The sequence below is a fragment of the Anguilla anguilla genome, chromosome 4 (assembly GCF_013347855.1).
Source record: "Anguilla anguilla isolate fAngAng1 chromosome 4, fAngAng1.pri, whole genome shotgun sequence".
NCBI lineage: Eukaryota > Metazoa > Chordata > Actinopteri > Anguilliformes > Anguillidae > Anguilla > Anguilla anguilla.
In genome coordinates, this window is record NC_049204.1 from 57,541,140 (window position 1) to 57,565,376 (window position 24,237).

The 24,237-nt window shown below is 37.9% G+C and overlaps 1 protein-coding gene across 32 annotated transcripts in view; it reads left to right on the top strand.

Annotated features, from left to right (window-relative positions):
• The window catches only part of adgrl2a (adhesion G protein-coupled receptor L2a), a 114,769-nt gene extending 91,037 nt beyond the window's left edge, over positions 1–23,732 (top strand). For 4 of the 32 annotated variants that reach the window (XM_035414773.1, XM_035414774.1, XM_035414771.1 and 1 more), the window contains 9 exons: positions 389–562; positions 973–1,182; positions 1,986–2,206; positions 3,336–3,402; positions 8,777–8,868; positions 13,376–13,544; positions 15,523–15,651; positions 16,041–16,137; positions 21,534–22,291. In XM_035414773.1, the coding sequence (XP_035270664.1) occupies positions 389–562; positions 973–1,182; positions 1,986–2,206; positions 3,336–3,402; positions 8,777–8,868; positions 13,376–13,544; positions 15,523–15,651; positions 16,041–16,137; positions 21,534–22,291 (1,917 nt within the window). Of the gene's footprint in view, positions 1–388; positions 563–972; positions 1,183–1,985; positions 2,207–3,335; positions 3,403–8,776; positions 8,869–12,240; positions 12,286–12,603; positions 12,631–13,375; positions 13,545–15,522; positions 15,652–16,040; positions 16,138–17,749; positions 17,879–18,563; positions 18,616–20,862; positions 20,916–21,533 lie in introns of those variants that run through there. The other 28 variants (XM_035414756.1, XM_035414752.1, XM_035414753.1 and 25 more) reach the window with 21 other exon arrangements.
• Positions 23,733–24,237: the final 505 nt, after the last annotated feature.

Genomic DNA, 24,237 nt, shown 5'->3' on the forward strand with positions numbered 1-24,237 from the left:
TGTCAAGAGTGATCCCAGAGGGCCCTGGCTTGATTCTGTTCTTTATCAAGGAAATAATGCAATTCTAAAGACATGCCATCAAACAATTATCTAACCCTTAAAGAGACTCATATAATCAATGATGCCAAAGCACAGTTTTTCAAGCATTTTATACAGAATGAAAGATAAGTGTAAAAGTGAGATTAGTTCTTTGTGAAATACATCAGCAGTTCTCCCTTTGGTCTATAGTCATTTCAAACAGCATAAAATACAGGATAAATCTCACTTACTACATGACCCACATATTAATGACATTAGATGTGCATGTATTATTCTGGTCATGGATATTGACATTCCCTCACTGAGCAGCGTATTCTAATTAAATTATGTCAAATTTTTCGAATTTCAGACTGAGCATTACTTCAACGCAAACTGTTCATTCTGGAACTATTCGGAGAGGAGCATGATGGGATACTGGTCCACCCAAGGCTGCAAACGCCTGGATACTAACAAAACCCACACAACCTGTTCCTGTAGCCACCTTACCAACTTTGCTATTCTCATGGCGCATCGTGAAATTGCGGTGAGTAAAAAGCAAGATTTATTTTGTCTTGTTCTTTGTCAAACTAGATTTATAGCTGTGTGGTTTTAGTGGCATTTCCAGGCTAGTAATATTCTTCCTTTTGTAATCAAAATTTGATCAAGCGTAGACAGGCGGAAAATGTTATCAAACAAGCCTGGAGCACACTCCAGTTTGCAATTTATAGAGTGGACAAAAGTGGCTGGTCATCCTCATAGGAGCTAATCGTGCTGTGCTTGCGCACTCAGCTTTTGATTGATGACAGTTGAACAGCTATATCCGCATGTCGCCTCGGAAATAAAATGGTTATTTTCTGGTCTGTACCAACTGAAATGATGAATGTCAACATCTGGGGTCTTCTGTTTTTTATTGACAAGCAGACATGTTAATTTGCTCCGTCCTTCATTTCTCAGGGTAAAGACGGCGTGCACGAGTTGCTCTTAACTGTCATCACCCGGGTGGGGATCGTCGTCAGTCTGGTCTGCTTGGCCGTCAGCATCTTCACCTTCTGCTTCTTCCGAGGCTTGCAGAGCGATCGCAACACCATCCACAAGAACTTATGTATCAATCTCTTCATCGCTGAGTTAATTTTTCTAATTGGTATCGATATGACAGAACCCAGGGTAAGCCCAGAGATTTCAGTATCGATTTTGTGATCCATTTCCTCTGCTTCACACCAAACGAAAGAAAAAAAAACCTTCCATTTGAAATTGACTAGTTTTGAACATGACTCTGCGCTCAACCTTTAGTGTTGTTTACTGACGCAGCAAGTGTCAGGCAGCAACATTTTTATGGATTAAAGAAGTCAGCCTTTTTCTTCTGTGTCCCCGTAGCTAAGCTGTTGACTTAAAAAAAATAAATGTTGGAACTAATCAAAGGAATTGATTTTTCATGTTAACCATTTCTTTCCTAGAATTAGTTGTTTGGAATCTTCCTCATGTCCCCTCTGTTATTTATGAGAAACACTGATGTTTTGTGTAGTCACTGCATGATGATGATTTCTACATTTACTATTCATTGTCAGACTATGGCTATGCTAGTTTACAAATCAAGGAGAAAGCAAATGGATTAACCTTGGGACCCTAGAGCATTTATTTATCATTGCAATACCTTTGCAAATGCTGATAGATGCAAGGTCAAATCAGACCAGTATAGAATGTATTTATTGAAGAAATTCAGTATGTGACAAGATGTTCGAAGTAACCACTTTCCTTAAAATGTGCATATTTGTGGTTCATATGTGAATATAGCATATACCAGCTAGGCAGTCCCACTGCTACTGTATATTATTAAATACATTGGAATAAAGCAGGGTTTAAATTTGTATTGGTTATTTTCATCTTTTTTTTTATTTTAACAATTATGTAACCAAAACTATCTCAGACAGGTTTTTCAAAATCATTTTCTCTCTTGTTACCCATTTTAGATTGGCTGCTCCATCATTGCTGGGATATTGCATTTTTTCTTTCTGGCTGCATTTGCCTGGATGTGTCTGGAAGGCGTGCAGCTTTATCTCATGCTGGTCGAAGTTTTTGAGAGTGAATATTCGCGCAGAAAGTATTACTACGTTTCTGGCTACATTGTCCCTGCCATAGTCGTGGGTGTCTCTGCAGCAATTGACTACAGGAGCTATGGAACAAAGAAGGCGTAAGTGAAACCCTAAAGATTTCATTTTTGTTCCTCTTAATAATGACCCACATAGGTATGCAAATTTGCAGAATTTGCCTTATGTTGCAAATCTGAAGATGAAATCCTGTGTGGTTGTGGTGCTAAAATAGAAATAAGAATGAATCACATGTGCTGTTATTCTTGCAGTCAGCTGAACCTGGGAAATTGTTCAAAAGTAAACTGCTTGTCTAAAATGGCATTTCTTTTAATTTAATCTTTTAAATGCCTTAAACAGTGATTTAAGCAAATGCTATAATGTAGTTTTTTTCAAAGGCCCTCTGGCATCTTTCCGTAGTAAATGGTCTTTCAAAAAGTGGAGTGCCACACTGTATTTTAAGGCTGACGATGTTTCAGCACGCATGCATGAAAACCAGGCTGTCTTTTTACATTTGACTCTATATGCTTATGCACACATTTTAGACATCTTGATTATGTATACTGACTGCTTGGCTTTAAAAAACATAGATTATATATGATCTGAAAATGTTTTGGATTTAAAGGAGGGAGGAGCACGTTATGTGGGCAAATTGTAAAATCATTTGAAAGTTTCCTTTTGCATAACAAAAAAAAAAAATCTCTAAGCTTTCAAAAGTTCAAAACTGAAACATATGACATTATTTTCTTGAGGTGTGCTAATAGTTTAACATATTAGCATGTGACTCAGTTTAACCCCAATCTCTTGAAATGTGGCCTTTGCGTATGGGCTTACGTGCAGGGATTTTCATATCGGGCTTCAGTCGAAACCTAGATATTGTTACATGTTCTGTTTTTAAATGAATGGAGCCAAGTACATGTCACAGTAAATGTCACAGCAGGAGTACACATTTCCTTATATATCATTTACTACAGACTTCCTACTTTAACATTTATTTCATCTTTTATCCATGGCCAGTTATGTTGCTTTCATGAACTGCAATGAGAGCAGTGTATGTTTTATTGTTTGGAGGCACCAAATTTATTTCTCTGCCTGCTACTAGGGAAGGAACAAAAGCCCTTCAGTAGTATATCCTTGCACTGCATTAACTGTTTTTGCTCAAAGGCAAAGAATTAGACTGCTCCATCTGTTCTATGTTAATCCTCTCTGACAGGGTTGTTTTGTGTTTTCCAGTTGTTGGCTAAGGGTGGACAATCACTTCATATGGAGCTTCATTGGTCCAGTCACGTTCATCATTATGGTAGGTTGTGTTTTCTGCACTGTGTGGGTTTGTGCGTGTCCGCGAGCGTGCGTGCGTGTGTGTGCCCGAGCACATGTACGTGTGTTCATGTGTGGGTGACGATGGTTGTGTGCATGCATTAGTGAGTGTGTGCACATGTGTTTGTATGTGTGTTTGTGATCAAAAGGGTGGGAATGGGAGTATGGATCTCAACAACTGGCTGCAGAAATGTGCTTCAAAGCTTAATGGGACCTCTCCATGTACAAGAACAGATGCTGTAACAACAATCTTTTCAGTGGGGAAGCAGGTGTTTGAGTGATACGTTTTGTAATTTTCCTCTGCTTGCTTCACTAATTCCCAAAGGTGTTGAATCTTGGGTAATGTAGTCAGTGTTGCTCTTTAAATACATTGTAATTAACATATTGGATAAGTTTCTATTCAATATTTTGCTCTTTTAATGCCTTTTATCTTTATCTTTTGATGAGTGTACTGCTATTGGCTCCTCTGATTAATATAATTATGGTGTTGTTTTTGAGCACAAAAGGTGTTGTGTCTTTGGGAAGACTTTGTGTTGTTGTTTGTCCTCGCTCATATAAGTAATCATAATTTAATGTTCCAGATCAATGATGTTATTTTGAGTGTCAACGCAAAGTTGATTTGCTGACATGTTTGATGAAGTGTTTCATTTCATTTTTTGCGTGTGCGCGAGTGTGTCTCCCTAAGTATACAATGTTCCTTGAGAATACCAGTTGGCGATTGAGAATGGAATCCAAAAGCACCTTTCTGTTTGGTCAAGGAGCATGTAGGTGAAGGACATATAGCATATTATATTGACATATGTGCTGTTCAAGAGTGCAGTTATTTACTGGTCATGACATTATTATCTTCAACTAGATCTTACTCAGAACTAAGAGGCCTGGGGGAGCTCTAGTCTGTACTTCAAAGAAATGAAATAGCAGGTGGCATTCGTTGGACAAGCCCTTGGAACCCTTATGCTGTGTATTGGCTTGCCCTCTAATCTTTCACACTGGCGGATGATTAACTGTTCAAAATGGGCTCACACAAAGTTCAGAGAAGAAAGGCAATATTTGCTCAGTGGTGTGTTCAGTGACCTCCCAGAACGTTCATGTATGGTCTGAATAAAGTCACAACTTTAGTTTGAATATTGGGGGGAGTTGAAATGCAGACAATGAGAACTGCAACCCTGTAGAGGGATCCCTGGAATAGATTTTTTAAAAAGAACAACAGAGAAATTACAATTTCTGGTGAATTCTAGGGGGGAAATGTTACAGATTACCAAACATTAAGGCTGGGTATCACAAGAAATATTGGCTGAAATCACAGTGACGTCTGGCAAATCAGAGAATCTGAAAAAAAAAGCGGAATAAATTGCGTTTATTAAAGTTTTAAATTAAATATTTATTAGCAGAAAACAATTTAAATAGCATGCACAACTGTAGCAATAGTAAAAAGTGCTATGGTTGCTGGCTGCTCTGAACAACCGACCAGTGAAATACATTGATAGGCTGGGGCACTTAAATCGCTTAATTTGGTCTAGCACGAAAAGAAAGAGCATGCGTTTTTGCCGTTATTTTAACAGAACGTTGTCAGAAATAGAGTACGCTCAAATTACATCACTAAAATAAAACAGGGTTGCCGGGTGTCCATTTTAATCTCCCTAAAGTTGAGGGGGCCATCAATTATCTGATAGCAACAACTGGCAAGAATGAGAATCTAGATCCCAGAATCTGGATACATTCTTTGTTTCTCCCAGAATTTGGTAATAGGATGTTGTTAAGAACCGTAGTAACACTGTAGGCTATATTAAAGTTGACAGTTACCATCCAAAACTGCCAAAAAATAATGGAAAGGAAAAGAGGAAAACTAAAAGAAAATAATGACAAAGGCAAAAAAAATAAAAATTTGGACTGTTTTTTAAAAAATATATATATATTGGGAGGGGGGGTGGGGGGTTGTACCCCCTTATCAACCCTAAGTTTCGCCCTTGGGTCTGAACATTATTTAGGTAGCTGCCTTTTTCTGAGTCCTATCAAGTAATTTCACCTTGCTTGGCCAGCAGCAGTTTATGACGTAACACATAACATCCTCAAAGTCACTGTCACTGGCACCGGCACTGTCATAGCAAATAATAGTTGAAAACGGCAATTACCCCACTGTTGGGTTCTTGCACCAATAGCGTGTTTGATTAAAAAAAAAAAAAAAAAAAAAAAACCTGCTATAATGTGGCTTTGACTCTTCTTTGTTATAATGATGATAAACAGTATCTTTTGCTTTGTCAAAAAAAAAAAAAAAAAACTGATTAAATGGTTACTATCAAGGTACCACTGTTGGTCTTCAGGGCAAAATGCACTGAGTATATCAAGCTTTAACAACTGTTACATCACCATACCACCTCTCGGTTTAAAATAATGAATATATTTTGAAAATACTTTTCGTAGGTCCATAAGTCAGACACTAGCTCAAAGGATATTATCTGTCCCTTGCTAGATTCATATTTATTAAATTCACATTCATTTTGACAATGTGTTGTAATGATTATGATTTCATGCAGAAAAAAAGTAATGATGCAGAAGTGAAAAAATATTACTACACATATAATTACGTAAATATACTCTCATGTCAGTCATAGTGCTCCAAACACACAAATTCAAGAAATCATACATATGTATGATTCATACATATTGCACTTAAATTGCTCTGGTTTCATCATATTATCAATGACAATTCAATTTTTTGCTTCCTTTCATTTTTAATTGCTTTTCACGCCTATTTCACTCATTATTTCTGTAGTGCACCATGTGAGAACCTTCACATCTGGACAATGGCACTAATGTTGATCTTACCAATTGAGTCATACAAGGATTTCTTGGATGTTTTATAAGGTTTTTAGGAGTGGCATTCACAGTATTTAAATGTCAGTATATGTCTTTTCCTTACTTAATAAGCGTATTATAAAACTATTCTTGGGTCATTGTATTCTTAATGGTGAAACTTCAACACTGAGAGACTTCTCAGTCTGGTTTTCTTTGAAAACTGACATTGCGTGATAAAACACAGATGCAGTTTATCAAGGGCAGTGTTTTGATGCAGCGTTTCAGAGAGCATATAACCCTGGTTCCTACAAACCAGTTTAACAACGTCCTTGTCAACGAGAGGCACAAAACACTCAGCATTCATTGGCTACAGCTGCATACCCTGCTTTGAGACACAACTCTGCTGCTGTGCACCTTCTACTTACACTCTATGGTAGCCTTTGTGCTTTGACAGAGAGAAACACCCCCCCCCCCCCCCCCCACACACACACACACCCTTCTTTTTAAACTTGTCTTAAAGCTCAACTTAAGCAAGTCTCGAGGAAGCACTTTCAGCTAGTATGCAGGCTGAGGTTGCCCTTCCTCTCAGCATGAGGGGTATTAGATCGATGAAAAAGGAACATGGAAGTAATGAGTGGTGGGGAGCCATTAGTATGCCTGAAATGCTTTAACGCAAGCCTGGATCATGACACGTCGCGAGCTGTTCTTATCATCTGGACAGCTCCATCTGCACCTTTAATATTTCATCCAGTTCATTCGGAGTTCACTATGTGCAAACTCACTCAAAAGCTTTCTCCGCAGTCCCAGGGTGGCACAGGCTTCTGCTTGGCTAACGCCGAGGATTGGGGGAGGCTTGGGTAGCTGTAGCCCTGCTCTTGCATGGTAGTGGAAGCCCCCGGGACAACAAAGGTGGGGGGGGGGGGTTGTAGGGGGGGTGGGGTGGGGTGGGAACATGTGCTGTTCTGCAAGGTTACTTTAGAGTACTGTTTCACGTTTCTCCTGTCTCATCAGATCCATGTCACAACTGCAGGCTGTGTAAAATGCATTTCAAGCTATTCAACTTGTGATAAAAATGACTGGTCTGATGGCTAAACAGCAAAATGCAACATTACTGTAATCCATGATCTAAAAGCCCCCTTCTCCCCCATCCCCTTTTCTACTGATCTTGTTTTGTGGCTCCCTGGTTGATTGCAGGAGAAGGGGTATTGATTAACCCAGTGTTTAGATGGCAGTCCACCGAGCATTGGGTGCATGATTGAATGATAAGTCACAGTCTAGTCATTCTGAAACACACAAAAGCTGCCGCCTATCTCATTCCACGATCGCGGTCTTGTTTGTTCATCATAGCCTGCTTTGTCTTTAACAGTTAGGCAAACAACAAAAAAGATAGAGAGACAGGCTTGTGCATCTTCTTTGTTCACAGGGGCGGTAGTGATCTTGGATCTATGTAACGTGGAGTGATAAATGAAAGGTCGAAAAAGAATGTAGATCTTCCTGTTATTTTAGACCACATTAGTTTGTATCGAGAAAGGAAGGAGTAATATACTTACATGCTCAGAAAAAAATAAAAAACTGAATGAATTAATTTATAAAGTTTCATGTTGTTCACTGGTATAAACATAATTAATAATTGGCTTTTGCTTACAAGGTGTTCTTTGTGTCAGTTGTAGCACTTCAAAATAACCTGCACTTGGAATTTGTTTCAGTTATTTACCATTGCAATGTATAACGTATAGTATATAAGCATGTGGTGAGTGTACTTTTCCTGGACTATACTCATTTTTCTTAAAATTCCACTCCTCTCCCCTTCAGCATCCCTGGTTTTACACCCAGCAGTGAGTGTAATTATGATTTTTTTTTTTTTTCACAGAGACTGGTCAGGTTTCAGAATGAATAAGTTACAGAGTGTATTATGTTGAGCATTGACCAGCTGTCATGGTTGACCAGTCCAGCTTTTATAATTCTAAATCATGATATTGATTTTAAGGGCTGAGATAAATGGGCAGAAATGCAGCGAGCTGTAACCTTGTCTGAACTTGATATCCAGGACTTGCTTTCTGAAGAATTAATGCAGTATAAAAATAAAAAAAATAAAAAAATGCAAATCCCCTCCACATTCCACTGGAAGACAACCATTGCAATCCATGAAGAGAACAATCCGTATTTCCTTTATGCTTTTTATAGTCTTGAATATGGAAGTGTTTTTTTTTTTTTTTTTTCCCTCCCCTCCCCTGGTTCCAGACGTGTATTTGTTTTGTACAATATCGCAAGCTCAGATTTCTTTTTTCTTTCCTTTCTGTCTTTATAGTAACAGTTTTTTTTTGTCTCCATTGGATTTTAATGCATTTCCATTCTCTTATTGATATAGAATGACACTAAAATTGGCGCCAGTCTGCCTGTCTGAGTCTTGCAGCAGGATAGATGTATATTACATTAGTCTCAGTGAGGGAGAGGCTTTGAAGACAGACCTTTTTAATCGTTATAGACAAATTAACAGCTTTCTTCTTTAATTCTGCCATTTATTTCAGTGTGTTATCTATGTCATTATTCTGTTTTGACAGCTAAACCTCATCTTCCTGGTTATTACGATGTACAAAATGGTGAAGCACTCTACTTCATTAAAACCTGACTCCAGCAAGTTGGAGAATATCAAGTAAGTGCTATTGTTCAATGTCCAAATTGTTTAACTGTCTCATCTTGGAAGATATTTAACAAAAATGCCAAATGATGAGATCTAGATTTCATTACTCACATTGGTAACTGCCAATTACCAGATTGCCCCTCTCTCTCTCTCTCTCTCTCTTTCTCTCTCTCTCTCTCTCTCTCTCTCTCTTTCTGTATATGTGAATATATATGTGTGAATATATATAGTGAGCTCCATAATGTTTGGGACAAAGACATTTTGTCTTTATTTGGCTCTGTACTCCACAATTTTAGATTTGTAATCAAACAATTCACATATGGTTAAAGCCTACATTTTCTCTTTAGCATGTGAAATGCGTATTTAGATCTGGGGACTGACTTGGCCCAACCAGAATTTTCCAGTTTTTTGGCGTTGATAAATTCCCTTAATGCTTTTTCAGTATGCTTGGGATCAATGTCTTGCTGTAGGTCGAAGCACCATCCAATCAGTTTGGAGGCATTTGTTTGAACTTGAGCAGATAAGACGCTTCTGTACACTTCAGAATTCATTCTACCGCTGCTATCAGCAGTTACATCATCACTGAAGACAAGTGAGCCGGTGCCTGTGGCAGCCATGTGTGCCCACACTATAACACCCCCCACAGTCATCTTTCACAGATCTGGGGGTGCTTTGGAACTTGGGCAGTTCATTTTAGCCTCAACACTTTGCTCTTGCCATCACTCTGATACAAGAGAATCTTGGTCTTATCTGTCCACAAGGTACTTTTAAGTACTTCTTTGTAAACTGTAACCTGGCCATCCTGTTTTTTTTCATCTTTCCTAAATAGAGGTTTGCATTTTGCAGTATTACCTCTGTTTGTTTGTCAGTTCTGTTCATTAAGTCTTCTGCAGTCAGTAGTCAATCACACATCCATGCCTACTTCCTGAAGAGTGTTTCTGATCTGACAGGTTTTTGGAAGTTTTTATTAATTATGGTGATAATTCTTTGCTCCTAAATTGTAGTGGTCCTTTTTGTCCTACCATGTCCTTTGCGATTACTGAGCTCGCCAGTGTTCCCTTTCTTCTTAATGATGTTCCAAAACAGTTTATTTTGGTTAGCCTAAGGTTTGGCCTATGTCTCTTTTAGTGTATTTCTCAGTCTCATAATGGCTTCCTTGACTTTCATTGGCACAACTCATTGGTCATTTATTGGTCCTCATGTTGACAAATGCCAATAAGCAGAGGCAATCAAAGGCTAGAATAAAAGCTAGATACTGAAAGCTCTCTTATAACTGCTCTAAGGAAGAAATTGAACACACCTGACTAATCTGAAACACCTGTGAAGCCATTTGTCCCAAACATTATGGTGCCCTAAAATTGGTGGTCTATGTATAATGAGTGCTGTAATTTATACAGGGTGAAACCAAAATGTATAAAAATACCCTTTCATAAAAGCTGAGAACCTGCACTTTCAACACATGTTAATTGTTTGATTACAAAGCTAAAATTGTGGGGCACAGTGTCAAATCAAGAGAATAAATATATATAAAAATACATACAATTCAGATGAAATATCTTTCAATGAAGAGCATGGAGACACATCAGTTGAGGCTTTGCCGTTTACATACCATTTTATCTTGGGTAAAAAAGTGATGTTTTAGTCAAATAGACTCTAGCAAAGATATATTTTAATAGTCTCCCTTCTAGTATATACATAAATGATCCAGACAAAACATTTACCCAAGGAATTTAAATTGACTCCAGATAGACTGTATTTTGCATAGAGCATGATTTTTATTTGTATTTTTCTTTAATTTGATTTACGGTAAGACCTACCCGTAATGATGACAAACAGTATTTCTTCTCTGAAAATCATGCCACTATACTTTGCCACTATTTTATTCTGTTGTATTCCTCTGTGTAACTGACCACAAAATTCTGCTGGCAATTGCTCAGCATCTAAAGTCTCTCTGGAACACACTGATTCAAACACATGTTGGCAGGATTTTAGGGTGGGGCAAGGAAAAAGCACTGCAATGTGTTTCTCATGGGAAAGCACACATGCGCACGCACACACACACGCACGCACACACACACGCACATACATATGGATTTGTGCACCCAGTCCAAAAAAGATAAGGTTGTTTTCCAATAAGTTTTCATGCTGTCTCTTCTGTTTTTCATCAGAATGCCTTGGGGAGGAAATGGATTGCATGTGCTTTAATTGTTTATTGAACTAATAAACTTTATTTTGTTTTTGTTGATGTGTACAATGCTGTATGCACATGTATTATTAACATTCTGGGAATATACTACCTGGTGTGCAATAAATATTCATTCAACTAAATTATACAGACCCAAAAAATTTGTCTATTTCTGGTGACTTTAACAAAGTCCAGATGACTTTTAATGTATAGAAAAATTACAGTGTGATATCGGAACCCTTACCTTATTTTAATATATTTTTATATACAAAATCATGCACTCTTGATTTCTGAGTTCATATTTATCTTTTCCTATTCATATTCATTACTGGGCGGCACGGTGGTGCAGTGGGTAGCGCTGTCACCTCACAGCAAGGAGGTCCTGGGTTTGAATCTCAGCCTGGGCTTTTCTGTGTGGAGTTTGCATGTTCTCCCCGTGTTTGTGTGGTTTTCCTCTGGATTCTCCAGTTTCCTCCCACAGTCCAAAGACATGCAGGTAGGCTAATTGGAGACTCTAAAATTGCCCATAGGTGTGAGTGTGTGAGTGAATAGTGTATGTCCAGGGTATATTTCCGCCTCTCTGTATTTCTGGGATAGGCTCCAGCACTCCCTGCGACCCTGACCAAGATAAGCGGGTGTAGATGATGGATGGAGGGATATTAATTACTGAAAAATGTTCACCTTTCCTACTGATTCAAACTTAAATTCACACTACCGCTAACTAAATTTGAAAAGTAAAATCTTGGCATGCATACCAAAAAAGCAAGTCACTACAAATAACTCACTTTTTATATACTGTAATCACAGTGTGTATTATGATTACCTGTCTGCATTCTACTTGTCACAGCTCTGCAATAATTCTATTTTTAAGGATCCTGTCCTAAGTACACTTATACAGGATTTATGCAGTATGGTGAAATGTGAAGGCCTATGTGCATTATGCTGCTACAAAAAGAATGATTCAATGAACTGATGTTGTTTCACTAACACTGATGGGCCCTTCTTTCTGTTGTCTTGTTGGTTACACGTTGTCTGCATGGGTCCTCTAAGACAAGAAGTACCTGTCACAGAAAGGCTAAGAGACACAGTGTTACACCAGCCTCATTGCATGCTTCATGTTGAGAGAGAGCTAATCTATAGCATCTCTCATTTCTCTTCTCCTTTTCCTCCTCTTCCTATCTTCTTCTCATCCACACCAGTAATTACCGTGTTTGTGATGGCTACTATAATACCGATTTGCCTGGGTAAGCTTCCACCCTACCTTAATTGATCCTTTTTAGTTCCAGAATCCAAATTTAATAATTAAAAAAAACAAAAAAAACAAATAAGATTAATTTGTGTGCTTGTGGCATTAAAAATAAATGCAATAATGAACCCCTTTCTACTTAAATCATAGCGAAGATACATTTTAAATGGCCAAACCTCTGTACAAACCTCTTTACTTTGCTATTTTCTAGTTTTCAAGATCCAATCTTAGATTTCTGACTCACGTGCTTACTAACGACTTTGTGATACTCTTGGTCTAATTTTTGTTTCTCTTTCCCGCCTATCATGCTCTCTAGCTATGAAGATAATAAGCCATTTATCAAGTAAGAACTAGCGAGAAGCCCAATTTGTTCTTGAGCTTGTAGTTTACTCTCTTTTCCTTTCTCTGTTTCTTGTTCCTTTCTTTAAACCCATCCGTTCCGGGGTTCCTCATTCGTTCTTATATGCTCGCATCCTCCATAACTGTCATCATTCCAGTTTACCGTTGTGCATCTGATCTCTGAAGGTGCCTGGAGGCACTGTGGAGCCTTCAGACATCTTCTATTTGTTTCCTTTCCTCTAACTATTTTTTTTAGTTCCCTAGCTGTCCAAGATAGACCTGTTGTCAGCGTACTCTCAACTAAATGATGTAGCGAACAGCACACTAAAGAGCCATAAAACACCTTGGACTTTCTCCCCTCTTCTTTTTTGGACATGCAGCCCAAACTCATACTGCATAGCATATGTTGACATAATAGTGTGGCATGCAGCAGTGTTTCCACCCAACCATTAGCATATAAAAAAAGCAAAATCTTACAGTCTCTTGTGAATACGAAAAAGATTTCTGTTGTCCTTTTTGTATTTTATTTGTTTATGTCTTGTGTTCTCAGCTGTGATGCAAAATCTAAAGGCCTGTACTCTAGCCTGGGTGTGCTATGACTGTTGTTTGACTGTTTTGGGCTTCTTTATGTGTCCCCCCTTGTCCCTTCTGCTGTCGTTAACTACCACTTGTCGTATGGCTTATGATTATTTTGGAAAAATTTACGTCCTCATATAATATAGGTTGTTTTGTTTTGCATTGTTTTCCAGATCCTGGGTCCTTGGTGCTTTTGCATTGCTCTGCCTGCTGGGGCTGACTTGGTCTTTTGGTTTATTTTTTATTAACGAATCTTCTGTAGTGATGGCTTACCTTTTCACGATATTCAACACATTTCAAGGAATGTTCATCTTTATATTCCACTGCCTACTTCAGAAAAAGGTAAGCTGGCCGGAATAATATTTGTAATATGAACATAGTTTTTTTTAGCTGAAAGTAGTGTGACATTTTTAATGCTTACATGGAAAATGTGGTTAGTTTAACTTGTGTAATTAGTCTTTCAGATTGGGAGTCAGATTTTGGTTAAATGTCTTCTTAATGGAGACACTGCTGCAAACATTCACTTGTCCACAGTATTTTGCAAAGTCAAAACAGAACATATCCAGATCTGAATATCTCCAGGTCTGAATAAAGCTTAATAATATCACTTCCAAAAAGAAGATATTTTAGCTTTTTATTTCTTCAGTAAAGGCATTTATGGTGGGACGAAGCCACACCTACTCATTGAGTGGGCACACACACTTGGGTTGCATTGGAAAATCAGCCCTGGGAATAAAGGTGTGCTCACTCTTCACGGAAGGAGGTTCAGACCAGGAACACGCATGCCAGTGAAAATCGGAAATGCTGACCTCCCTGTGTTCAGCAATTCTCTCCCTCCCAGGGGGGTCACCTGGCGTGACAGCATGTTTCCACACAGACATTTCGCTACACCTGCTGGCTAGCCAGTTATTAAAACAAAGTTGGAAAAATAAATCCAATGTAAAGACTTTGAAAGTCATCTTTATGGAAAATTATGGATCAGAAAGAAATCTGTGGAAAAATAAAAATAATAGATGTAATCACTTTGAACTGTTTAGAGTTTTGCATTTGTGCATGATATAAAACGGAATTTTAAAATTCCTGTACAGATTGTTTACAAATACATTATTTTGCAGCATTCAGGTTATTTTCTTTTTTTATATATATAATAATATATGGTGAGGCGTTTTATTATTTTTCTTTACTTGTAGTCCCAGAAATATTTTAAAAGACTGACCAGAACCCACCCTTGAAAAACTGGCAGTTCTTATGACAAATACTTAATTTTCCAAACATTACCTCAAATAAGTATATCATCCGGGGCCCACTTTTCAGGATCCACAATGGGCCACCAACCATCCTCACAGTTGGCTAGTAACTTGAGGGATAGTCCCTGTGGTAGTTGAAATGGCTTACTGTGGTTTGGAAATCAAAATGTTGAAGTAAACGAATCACAGGACGAATGAGGCTGGGACCATCGTTAAAGCACTGGCCATTTAATGCTGGTCATCCATCTGCATATAAGCAGACACACTCCCATGTAACTAGACAGGCAACAAAGGGGCACTGCAAAGCTCAATCATAGAAACACCAATTCTAACATGACTACTGGTGTGCACATGCATACTTGTACGAGAGAGAGAGAGTGAGAGAGAGAGAGAGAGAGAGAGAGAGAGAGAGAGAGAGAATGAGAATGAACCAATACCTTTCTTTAATTATATTCCCTCTTTTATTTTTCATCCAACACACACACTATTTGGTAACAGGAGAAGCAGCAGGTGTTGTTAAATTAACCAACGCCTGTGTCCCACCTTCAATGAAAAATTATAAAAAGAATAACAGGCCAGTGAATGCAAAAGGAACAAGCTGTACATCACATCAAAATGCACGTTGCTCTGAAATCAAAATCTCACACTTTGGACTGCAGCCAAGGTTCTTCTTGCAAAAAAAAAAGGCAGTTCTGGAAGGGCGCTGTATGCTTTCAGTTGAGAGATTTAGAACACATAGTGGCAACACATAGATTTTGCAGCCAGCAACCAATAACACCTGCAGTGATATACACCAGGCATGCTGAAAAGCCATCGTTGCCATCTGAGCCACTCTGAAAATTCAAATTTTTCTCCAAGCTCAATTGTTGTTTGCTTGTTTTTCCAGTTTCTTTCACACATCTCCAAGTCTGCTTTTGCAGAAAAGCCGAAATATTCTTGTGTAATACAGCACTCAAAACCCGTCGATGGAATGATTCCTGAAATGCAGAGATCACGAACTGTTTCTCTTGAGATGTAGCTACAGGGGATTTAAAAATACAGGTGCTAACTCTACCCATTATTTTCTTTCACAGGTCCGTAAAGAGTACAGCAAATGTTTCCGCCATACCTACTGCTGTGGCGGATTGCCCACTGAGAGCTCCCACAGCTCAGCAAAGACATCCACAACCAGGACTAGTGCCCGCTACTCCTCCGGCACACAGGTAAAGCCCTGTTAAAGCCTACCATTTTATTAGCCTGCTTTATGGACAAGGCTAGCTTAAGTGAAATGGCAGACTCGAACCAGGTCAATTGTCCACGTTCCTGTTTCTTCTTAGTTTTTTTGTTGCCCTTGTATCTGTGCCCTGTTTTTCAAAGACTGTCTTTGGCCAGCTGAACTGCAAATTGTGGGGGGGGGGGGGGGGGGGGGGGGGGGGGGGGGGGGGGGTGATCCAATGTATCATAAATGCTATATGATATTGTGCTCAGCCAGAAAACTGGGTCAGATAAAGAAAAAGAGGTTTCAACAAGTGCACATAATAAAAAAAGACCACAAAATGAAGTGAAGGTGTAAGCCCTGCAAGGTCCTAATAACTCCTCTGTGTTCAAATAGAGCCGTATCAGGAGAATGTGGAATGACACTGTAAGAAAGCAATCTGAGTCCTCCTTTATCTCAGGTGACATCAACAGCACCTCAACCCTCAACCAAGGTCAGTCCTCCTTTCTACTTTTCTAACAATTTGTTTAACATGCTTTGTATTTCTGCAGTCAATGGCTGTACTTTGTGCTCTTTATTCTGAATTATTTGCAATGCTAGTGCGGTAGCCGAGTAGGAACTGGCTGTTGCTCTGCGTAATTTCCACTGTATGTAAACGAAAAAAAAAATGTAAAAAAATGCATGGCTAGCATCACGTTTATGCTTTTAGTCTTGACTAACTTAACTCATCTTCAAATCCTTTGTGCTTCCTTTACTACGGGCGACAAAGCTAGACAGAATAAGGAAGGAAATGTTCATGGAAAACTGCTGCCATCTGACTCACTAAAAACTGAACAAGGACAGCAAATTCAAAACAAAGAAAAACACATTTTAAAACCTTGTTTGCTGGGCTTGGAAAAAAAGTACATTAAATACTCAGCAGCCCAGATACAGTTGCTATTTAAAGGATTTCAGACAACAGACTTCATTTATTTTTTAGTCTGAGCAGAGATATGACGGTGATGAGAAGATGATGTTAAACTCTGGGTGACCCTCTGTGCGCTGTTCAGCTTTACTGCACCTGCATGCATTAAAAAGGCTTTTCAAGCATGCAAGGGATGAGAGGTTACCACAAAGCTGATGAAATGGTTCTCTTTTCCCCCCTTCCAAACATTGTACTCAGTTTCAGTGAACCGAAGCTAGCATTGTGCCACATGCCTTGGAATCTATTGTAGGTTCTTTATAAAGCCTCAATGAGTGTCTCAATTAGATGTGTGTCATATAATAATCGTAAGGTCAAGTATTGATCATTTTCCAGAGAAAAACTGTGCAATAGGTGCCCTTGAACAAACTAAAGATGAGTCAAACATGTTGGTGAATTAAGCTGAATTGGTGAAATCAGACCCTGAAAATAAAATTGACTCAATTAAAGTTTAGCTTTTCAATATGTCAATATGCATCAGAAGGAAATGTATCTTGTGCCACAGGCAGACATGGCAACAACCTTAAATGAAGCCTCCCTGATAAGATTTTAAGCAGAGAGGAATCATTCAATATATAAGCATACAAGAATAAGTAATAAAGAGAAATAAAGCTGTACTATGGCCATTTATCATGTACAACTTAAGGCCATGTGTGAGGTGTGCTGGTTGCTGACAGTAATATGTGATGTGAGAACTAGCACATTTTATATTTTTTATTAACTAATTATTATTTTGGATTGACTGAAGGTGTCTGAAATTAAATAGCCTTTTCATTTTTTAATGTATTAAAATACATTTTCACTGTCCCGCTTTATATATGCAGTGTATGTGTGTGTGTGTGTGTGTGTGTGAGAGAGAAAGAGAGAGAGAGAGAGTCTGTCTAATTATTACTGAAGACAACAGTATGATTAAACTGATGAGGATACATTAGCTTACCATTAAGAAGATGCTGTTTCTTTGGAAGAATGACTGTAAGAACCCATCACAGGAAAACCTTGGACATAAACCATCATAAAATTTTAAGCAAGGCATAAATGTCCAGAGTATCTGGGATGATATAATCATGAAAGGGACACTTTTACTGAAATGCCCACTGTGGAAATGTACAGAACTTATTTGTCTTCTTCTGTTTTACTGCTCCAGGGATGACGGGCAATTATCTACTAACAAATCCTCTTCTTCGACCGCAAGGCACTAACAACCCCTATAACACCTTACTCGCTGAAACGGTTGTATGTAACACCCCCTCGGCTCCAGTGTTTAACTCTCCAGGTGTGCTTATTTACCACTTCAGAAAAACATATTTGCTTTTATTGCTTGCTTGCGCGTTATATTTCTTAGACATTGAGCAGACGAGCCCTTATCACTGCACCAAGAGTAGAAAGCAATGTCGTATACCCAATCTTTGGCCTTTCGCTTTCTAGCTATTAAATAAAATACTGTAGTGCTTTATAAGCCACATTTTTTCAGGAGTTTGTAGTGAAGTACTACTCCATGGTCTAGATTTAAACCTCGGCTGTCATATTATGGACACCGAGATCCCTTCACTTCTCTGTGATGGGTTTAATTTATATTAAATTACGTAAGTGTGGGAAGAAGATACTGCATTTCCTTTCTTGATAGATGTGCAAAAAGAGTAAAGCATTATGTATTTTACTGTACCTGACAATGGGGTAAAAAATATGAGTTTATTTAATCACAAAAGGTTACACCCATTTGTGAAGAACATACAGCCTCATATCAAAGTCAAATAAAATGCACCTATTTAAAATGTGTTTGAGCCAAAGCAAAACATGTTTGTGGCTTTTAATGAAGAGTTACATTTAAAGTTACATTTTTAAATTATGTTAAAAACTGTTTTTGAACTTTGGGGGCTGTTAAATGACATGGCAATTTAAATGTCAATATCTTATTTTTGCTTTTTTTATTTTTGCTCTTTCCTTATGCTTTCCTCTAGTGACCTACAGAGAGACAAGTATGGGAGTAAAACTTAACTTTGCCTATCAAATGTAAATTTTTTTCAGCATGATTATTAAAAACAAACCCTGGCACTATCAATGGTTACTTCAGGTCATTGACTTACACTCAGTGGGCAAGTGGTTCAGAAAACTTTAACAAAAGAAGTAGTTACTGTTGTATATAAAAATTGTTTTCACATTTCATTTTCCTCTGGTACACATAATCTCTGATTCTAGTCATTTTCCAAATCACCCAAATTTAATCATTAATAATTGAAAGTAAATTCTCATCAATTATTGGGAAGCCTGCAGTGCAGTTCCTTTTCCAAAAAGTAGATTTTTTATTATTATTATTATTTTTTTTTTTTTTTTACCAAGACTAGAATTTGAATGCTGCACTTACACTGACAGCACTTCTAGCAGGTTTGCTTCAGCCTGAGGGATGTCTGCTTTCAGAATAGAGCTTCTAGAAGCTTGCCTTTAAAAGCTTTGCATTCCAAGATGCCTTCAACAGAAAGGTTATAATTAAAGCTGCTGTGTATTATATATATATATATATATATATATATAAAATTTACATTTTTAATTAATTCTGTATTATTATTTCTGGAGCATGTGGTGTGCAGGAGCAAATGAGATTTCTCTTTTTAATTTCCATTAATAAAGAACAAAGATCAGTATGCTAAATGTTCTATCCCATTCGATTATTATTATTATTATTATTATTATTATTATTATTATTATTATTAATATTTACTTCCGATATCTGTATCTGGTTGCTATAATACACTGCAGCTTTGCGCCATTGTGACATGGTGGAAATGGTAATCAGGAATTCAAGGGAATAGACGATTGTAGTTGTAAAGGTTCTGTTCCCTTGAATTGTCTTCCAGAATGCAGCAGACTCATAGTGTCCAATTTCACTCCACTTAGATCAGTTCTCCTCCCTCCCGACCACCAGACTGGATCAAAATTATGCTATGGCAATGCATAAACAAACTACATGACTGTCACAGTAGCAGCTGTTCATAATCTTTTTTTTTTTTTCTCTCTCTCTCTCTCTTTCCTCCCTCATTTTCCACTCCTCTCTGATAAGCCCTGTGATGTCTATTTTACATGTTTGTGTGTCTACAAAATAGAAATTCCTTATCTGAACAACAGCATGCGACCATAAAATACCCATTTCTCTTAATCTCTCCCTCATATCTCCAACAGGAATTTAAGTTAATCTCATGTCCTGCTTTGGATGAGCCATGGCTGATACTTCTCTCCTCCTCCCACTCTCCCTCCATTACCTCACTAATATTTATTCCTTCACTCCTGATTTCTGTCAACTGTGCTTCCAAATGTTGTCGACCTCCCATATATATATATATATATATATATATAGTAAGCTCCGTAATGTTTGAGACAAAGACATATTTTTCTTCATTTGGCTCTGTGCTCCAAAATTTTGGATTTGCAATATGATTAATGAATAAGGTGTGTCTGGTTAGTTATGTATGTTCAATTGCTTCCTTAGTGCAGGTATACATTATTGTATTTAGTGTTGATTCTAGGCTTTTGATTGCCTTTGGAGACTGCTGTTGGTGTTTGTCAACATGGTGACCAGAGTTGTGCCAGTGAAAGTCAAGGCTGCCATTTTGGGTCTGAGAAATAAGAAAAAACAGTCAGAGACATAGGCCAAATCCCAGGCATACCAAAATCAGCTGTTTGGACCATTATTGAGAAGAAAGAGCCTGGGTGAGCTTAGTAATTGCAAAAGGGCTGGAAGGATATATATATGCGCTGTAATATTTGTGAAACCAAAGTGTATACAAATACCCTTAAAAATAAAAGCTTAGAATGTGCACCACATGTGAATGGTTTGATTACAAATATAAAATTGTGGAGTACAGAGCCAAATCAAGAAAAAATATGTCCACATTGTGGAGGTCATTGTATTTGTATCCCTTTCATTTAAGAATTGTTATGACTGAAGGTTACACCGGGAACTGTCACTGTGACTGATGCAAGATGCAGAGCTGTAGGCTTACTCTGACCTATTCAAGCTTAGGACACCAGCTGCCAGAGAGAAACTGTAAAGGCACACACATAACAAATTAACCACATGAAGAAAATATGTGGCGTTTATTTTCTCTAAAGATTTTGTGATTGCTTGTTAATTTAATTTGCTGAACCCTTGCTCTGACTAAGTTGCTAAGTTGTTTTTGTTTCAGTTTCTTTTGTTACATTTTGTTATTTCAGTGATTATTCATCATGTTACAATAAATCATTTTACTTTCTTTTGTACATCAGCTACTTTTAGGCCAGATAGCCTGAGCAGACAGACATGATGTGAGTTGTCCAAAGTGAGTCATTCCACCTGCTGTCTGTCGTGATGTCGGATGGTGCTTGTGAGCCCCTGTAGTGAGAGAGATGGCTGTCCGTGTTGAACATGGCTGTTTTCTGTATTTGTTTATATTTTCTCATTCTTTTCCCCCCACACATCTCCAAAAAGGAGTAAGATCTCATGTTAATGTAGTAGCTTGCCCGTTTGTGGCTACACATTTGTACATTTACCTATACTTTGTGTATGTGATGTTTTCTTTTTTTAATTAATTAATTTATTCCTTTTGAACTTTTAATGTTGTTTCGGACAAAATCTATTTAATTTAATTTAGCAGGAATTGGGAATATGTACAAAGAATATGTATAAGGATTTTCTTCCTCTTTTGAAAAAGAAATTATAGCATGGTGCAAAATATATCAGATCCTATCTTATGGTTCATTCTATGTACTGAAAATTTGCTATCCAAATGGCATGCCTATATCTTAAGGCTGGATAAAAATATGTCAGCATGAAGTGACAGTTGTGTCCTGAACAGCATAAAGGTTTTTTGTTTTTCTTTTGCATTTAAAAAAAATATGTATGTAGGGCCGAATGGTGGTAACTAATGTAAATCCCCTCACGTGTTTTCTCATTTCAGGACTTTCATTGAACAATCCGAGGGATACAAATGCAATGGATACTCTACCGCTAAATGGTAATTTTAATAATAGCTATTCTTTTCGCAATGGGGACTACGGTGACAGTGTGCAGGCGGTGGACTGTGGACTCAGCCTAGACGATGCAGCCTTTGAGAAAATGATCATCTCCAAACTTGTGCAGAACAACCTCAGGGCCTGCAGCAAAAACCACAATTTGGAGAGAACTTCGACCAAAGTGGCTGTGGGCGGGAGCAGCAGCGAAGATGACGCCATCTTGGCTGACGCCTCGTCTCTGGTGCACGGGGACAACCCGGGCCTCAGCCTGGATTTGCACCACAAGGAGCTGGAGGCCCCGCTCATTCCCCAACGGACTCACTCGCTTCTGTACCACCCGCAGAAGAAAGTGAAGGCTGAGGGCGTGGACAGTTACGTCGCTCAGCTCGCGGTCGAGACTGAGGACAATTTGCAGTCACCAAACAGAGACTCGTTGTACACTAGTATGCCTAACCTAAGAGACTCTCCCTACCCCGAGAGTAGCCCCGACGTAGAAGAGGACCTTTCACCTTCTAAGAAGAGCGAGAGTGAGGATGTTTATTACAAGAGCATGCCCAACCTTGGAGCTGGAAACCAGCTTCAGGCTTATTACCAGATCAGCAGGGGCAATAGCGATGGATATATTATACCTATTAACAAAGAAGGCTGCATCCCTGAAGGAGATGTAAGGGAAGGACAGATGCAATTGGTGACCAGCCTTTAAATGTGTTTAGATACCTGCCCCCCCCCCCCACACACACACACACGCACACCTAGTCAACCCTACTTGCAAAAACAACATGAATGATATAGAAGGATTCCTACCTAAGTCAGGCATTGAAACCCAAAACTCTACCCGTGCCCCACCACCTGCTCTTGCACCTACACCCCTTGTCTTCACAGACAGACTGCAGTGTATGACTGGAGGTTGCTCTGCACTGGCATTTAGATTGCTGTGAAGTTTTTAAAAGACTGTGTAAATACTATACAGAACGTTTTAAAAAAATTAAAGACAAGCCGATTATGTATTTAAATGTTCTTCTGCTGCTGTTGAATGACCGAAAAGGACAGAAAACGTACTGGCCATTCCGATTCAGCAGTTGTCGGGCAGGTTGTACATACACCTACATCATTGTTTTTTTTTGTTTTTTTTTTTTGTTGTTTTTTTTCAAAGCCTGTTTTGTATTATATACAAAATCAAGCTCCAGGACCATAACTGGATGTATGGGACTGACATTTTCCTGATGATAATTAAATTAGGAATATAAAGGTCCTGGATTCTAGAACAGACACATCCCCATCCTCGTGAAGATTGGATCTTATAACCACTAGCAATCAAGCCCCAGGCCTTATATTTTCTCAATTGTACATTGAACTGTTGTCAAGGATAATGGTAAAAAATATATATATTTTGTTGTATTGCTAGTGTAAAATAAAATTCATGGCAACCAGAAATATAAAAGAAGACATTTTAATTAAAATTTAAAGGTTTGAAGAGACTATTGTGTAAAAGTTGCACATATATTATAAAAATGTGTTTATTCTTCTTACACTTCATTCATTGTAGTATGTTTGAACAGGAAAGGATATAGAAATTAAAATATCAGAATACAAGGTAATCTCATTCTCACTTTTTCCACTTGTGAACAGTGTTTTTTTTTTTTCTTACATGAATCATGCATATTACCCATAAAAACAGGTCAATTTGAAATTGCCAAATTTTTTATTTTATTTTATTTATTTTTATTTTTTATTTTTAGGACAGCACAAAATGAATGCCCAATTTTAGCCAATAAAGCCATGCCTTACAAAAACATGGTCTGAATCAGATGACGAAACCTACATTTTAGCAAATTATATTATGAAGAAATAAGGCACAAGGCACTTGAAACCAACATTTTGACATCTATACAGTTTTGTTTTTTTTATCTTTTCCAAATATGTTTCCGCTGACAGGGTTGGGTTCATTTATTTATTTAAAATTTTTAAAATCAAGAAAAAAAGTGTATGAATTATTATTATTATTTTTTTTTTCCAGCACTGGTATGCTTATTTCATTATTTTCTGTAAACACAATTAATAAAGAGCCCATCACTAAAAAAAAAGAAACCAATGTAAAGTTCAACACTTGTTTAACAATAAATAAATGTGAGAGTTTTTGTCAAGTGCTTGCTAGCTCTTTTTATTAATGGGTTTATATTAGTGGAAGAACACTGTTCTATTCTGCAAAACAAAGACCCTTTTTTGTTTCATGTACCAATTAGGCTACATGCCTGGATAAGGATTGGTGACCTTAGTGGAATATTTGTTTTCACAGAATCCAGTTGGTTGGTCAAGCCCAGTTACCACATTTTGGATGTGACAGCCAATTCAGTTAAGTTAATGATGAGGTTGGGGAAATTACTTTGTAAGTGCTCCTCTATGTGCTTTATAGCACTCCAATGAAGACCCTGAAACTCCACTCCATTTACCAGTTTGTCCAGTTAGTTGATTATTGAACATTTGTTCCTTAAATCAGTAGATTACAATACTTTATAAGAGGCCTCTAAAATGCCATTGGAGAGTATCATGATAATTAAGGCAGTACAAAAAGTACACCTGGCATAATTTTGGACATAGAAAATTAGCCGATAGATTGCATCAACTTAATATCAATGCCATCATTAGAAA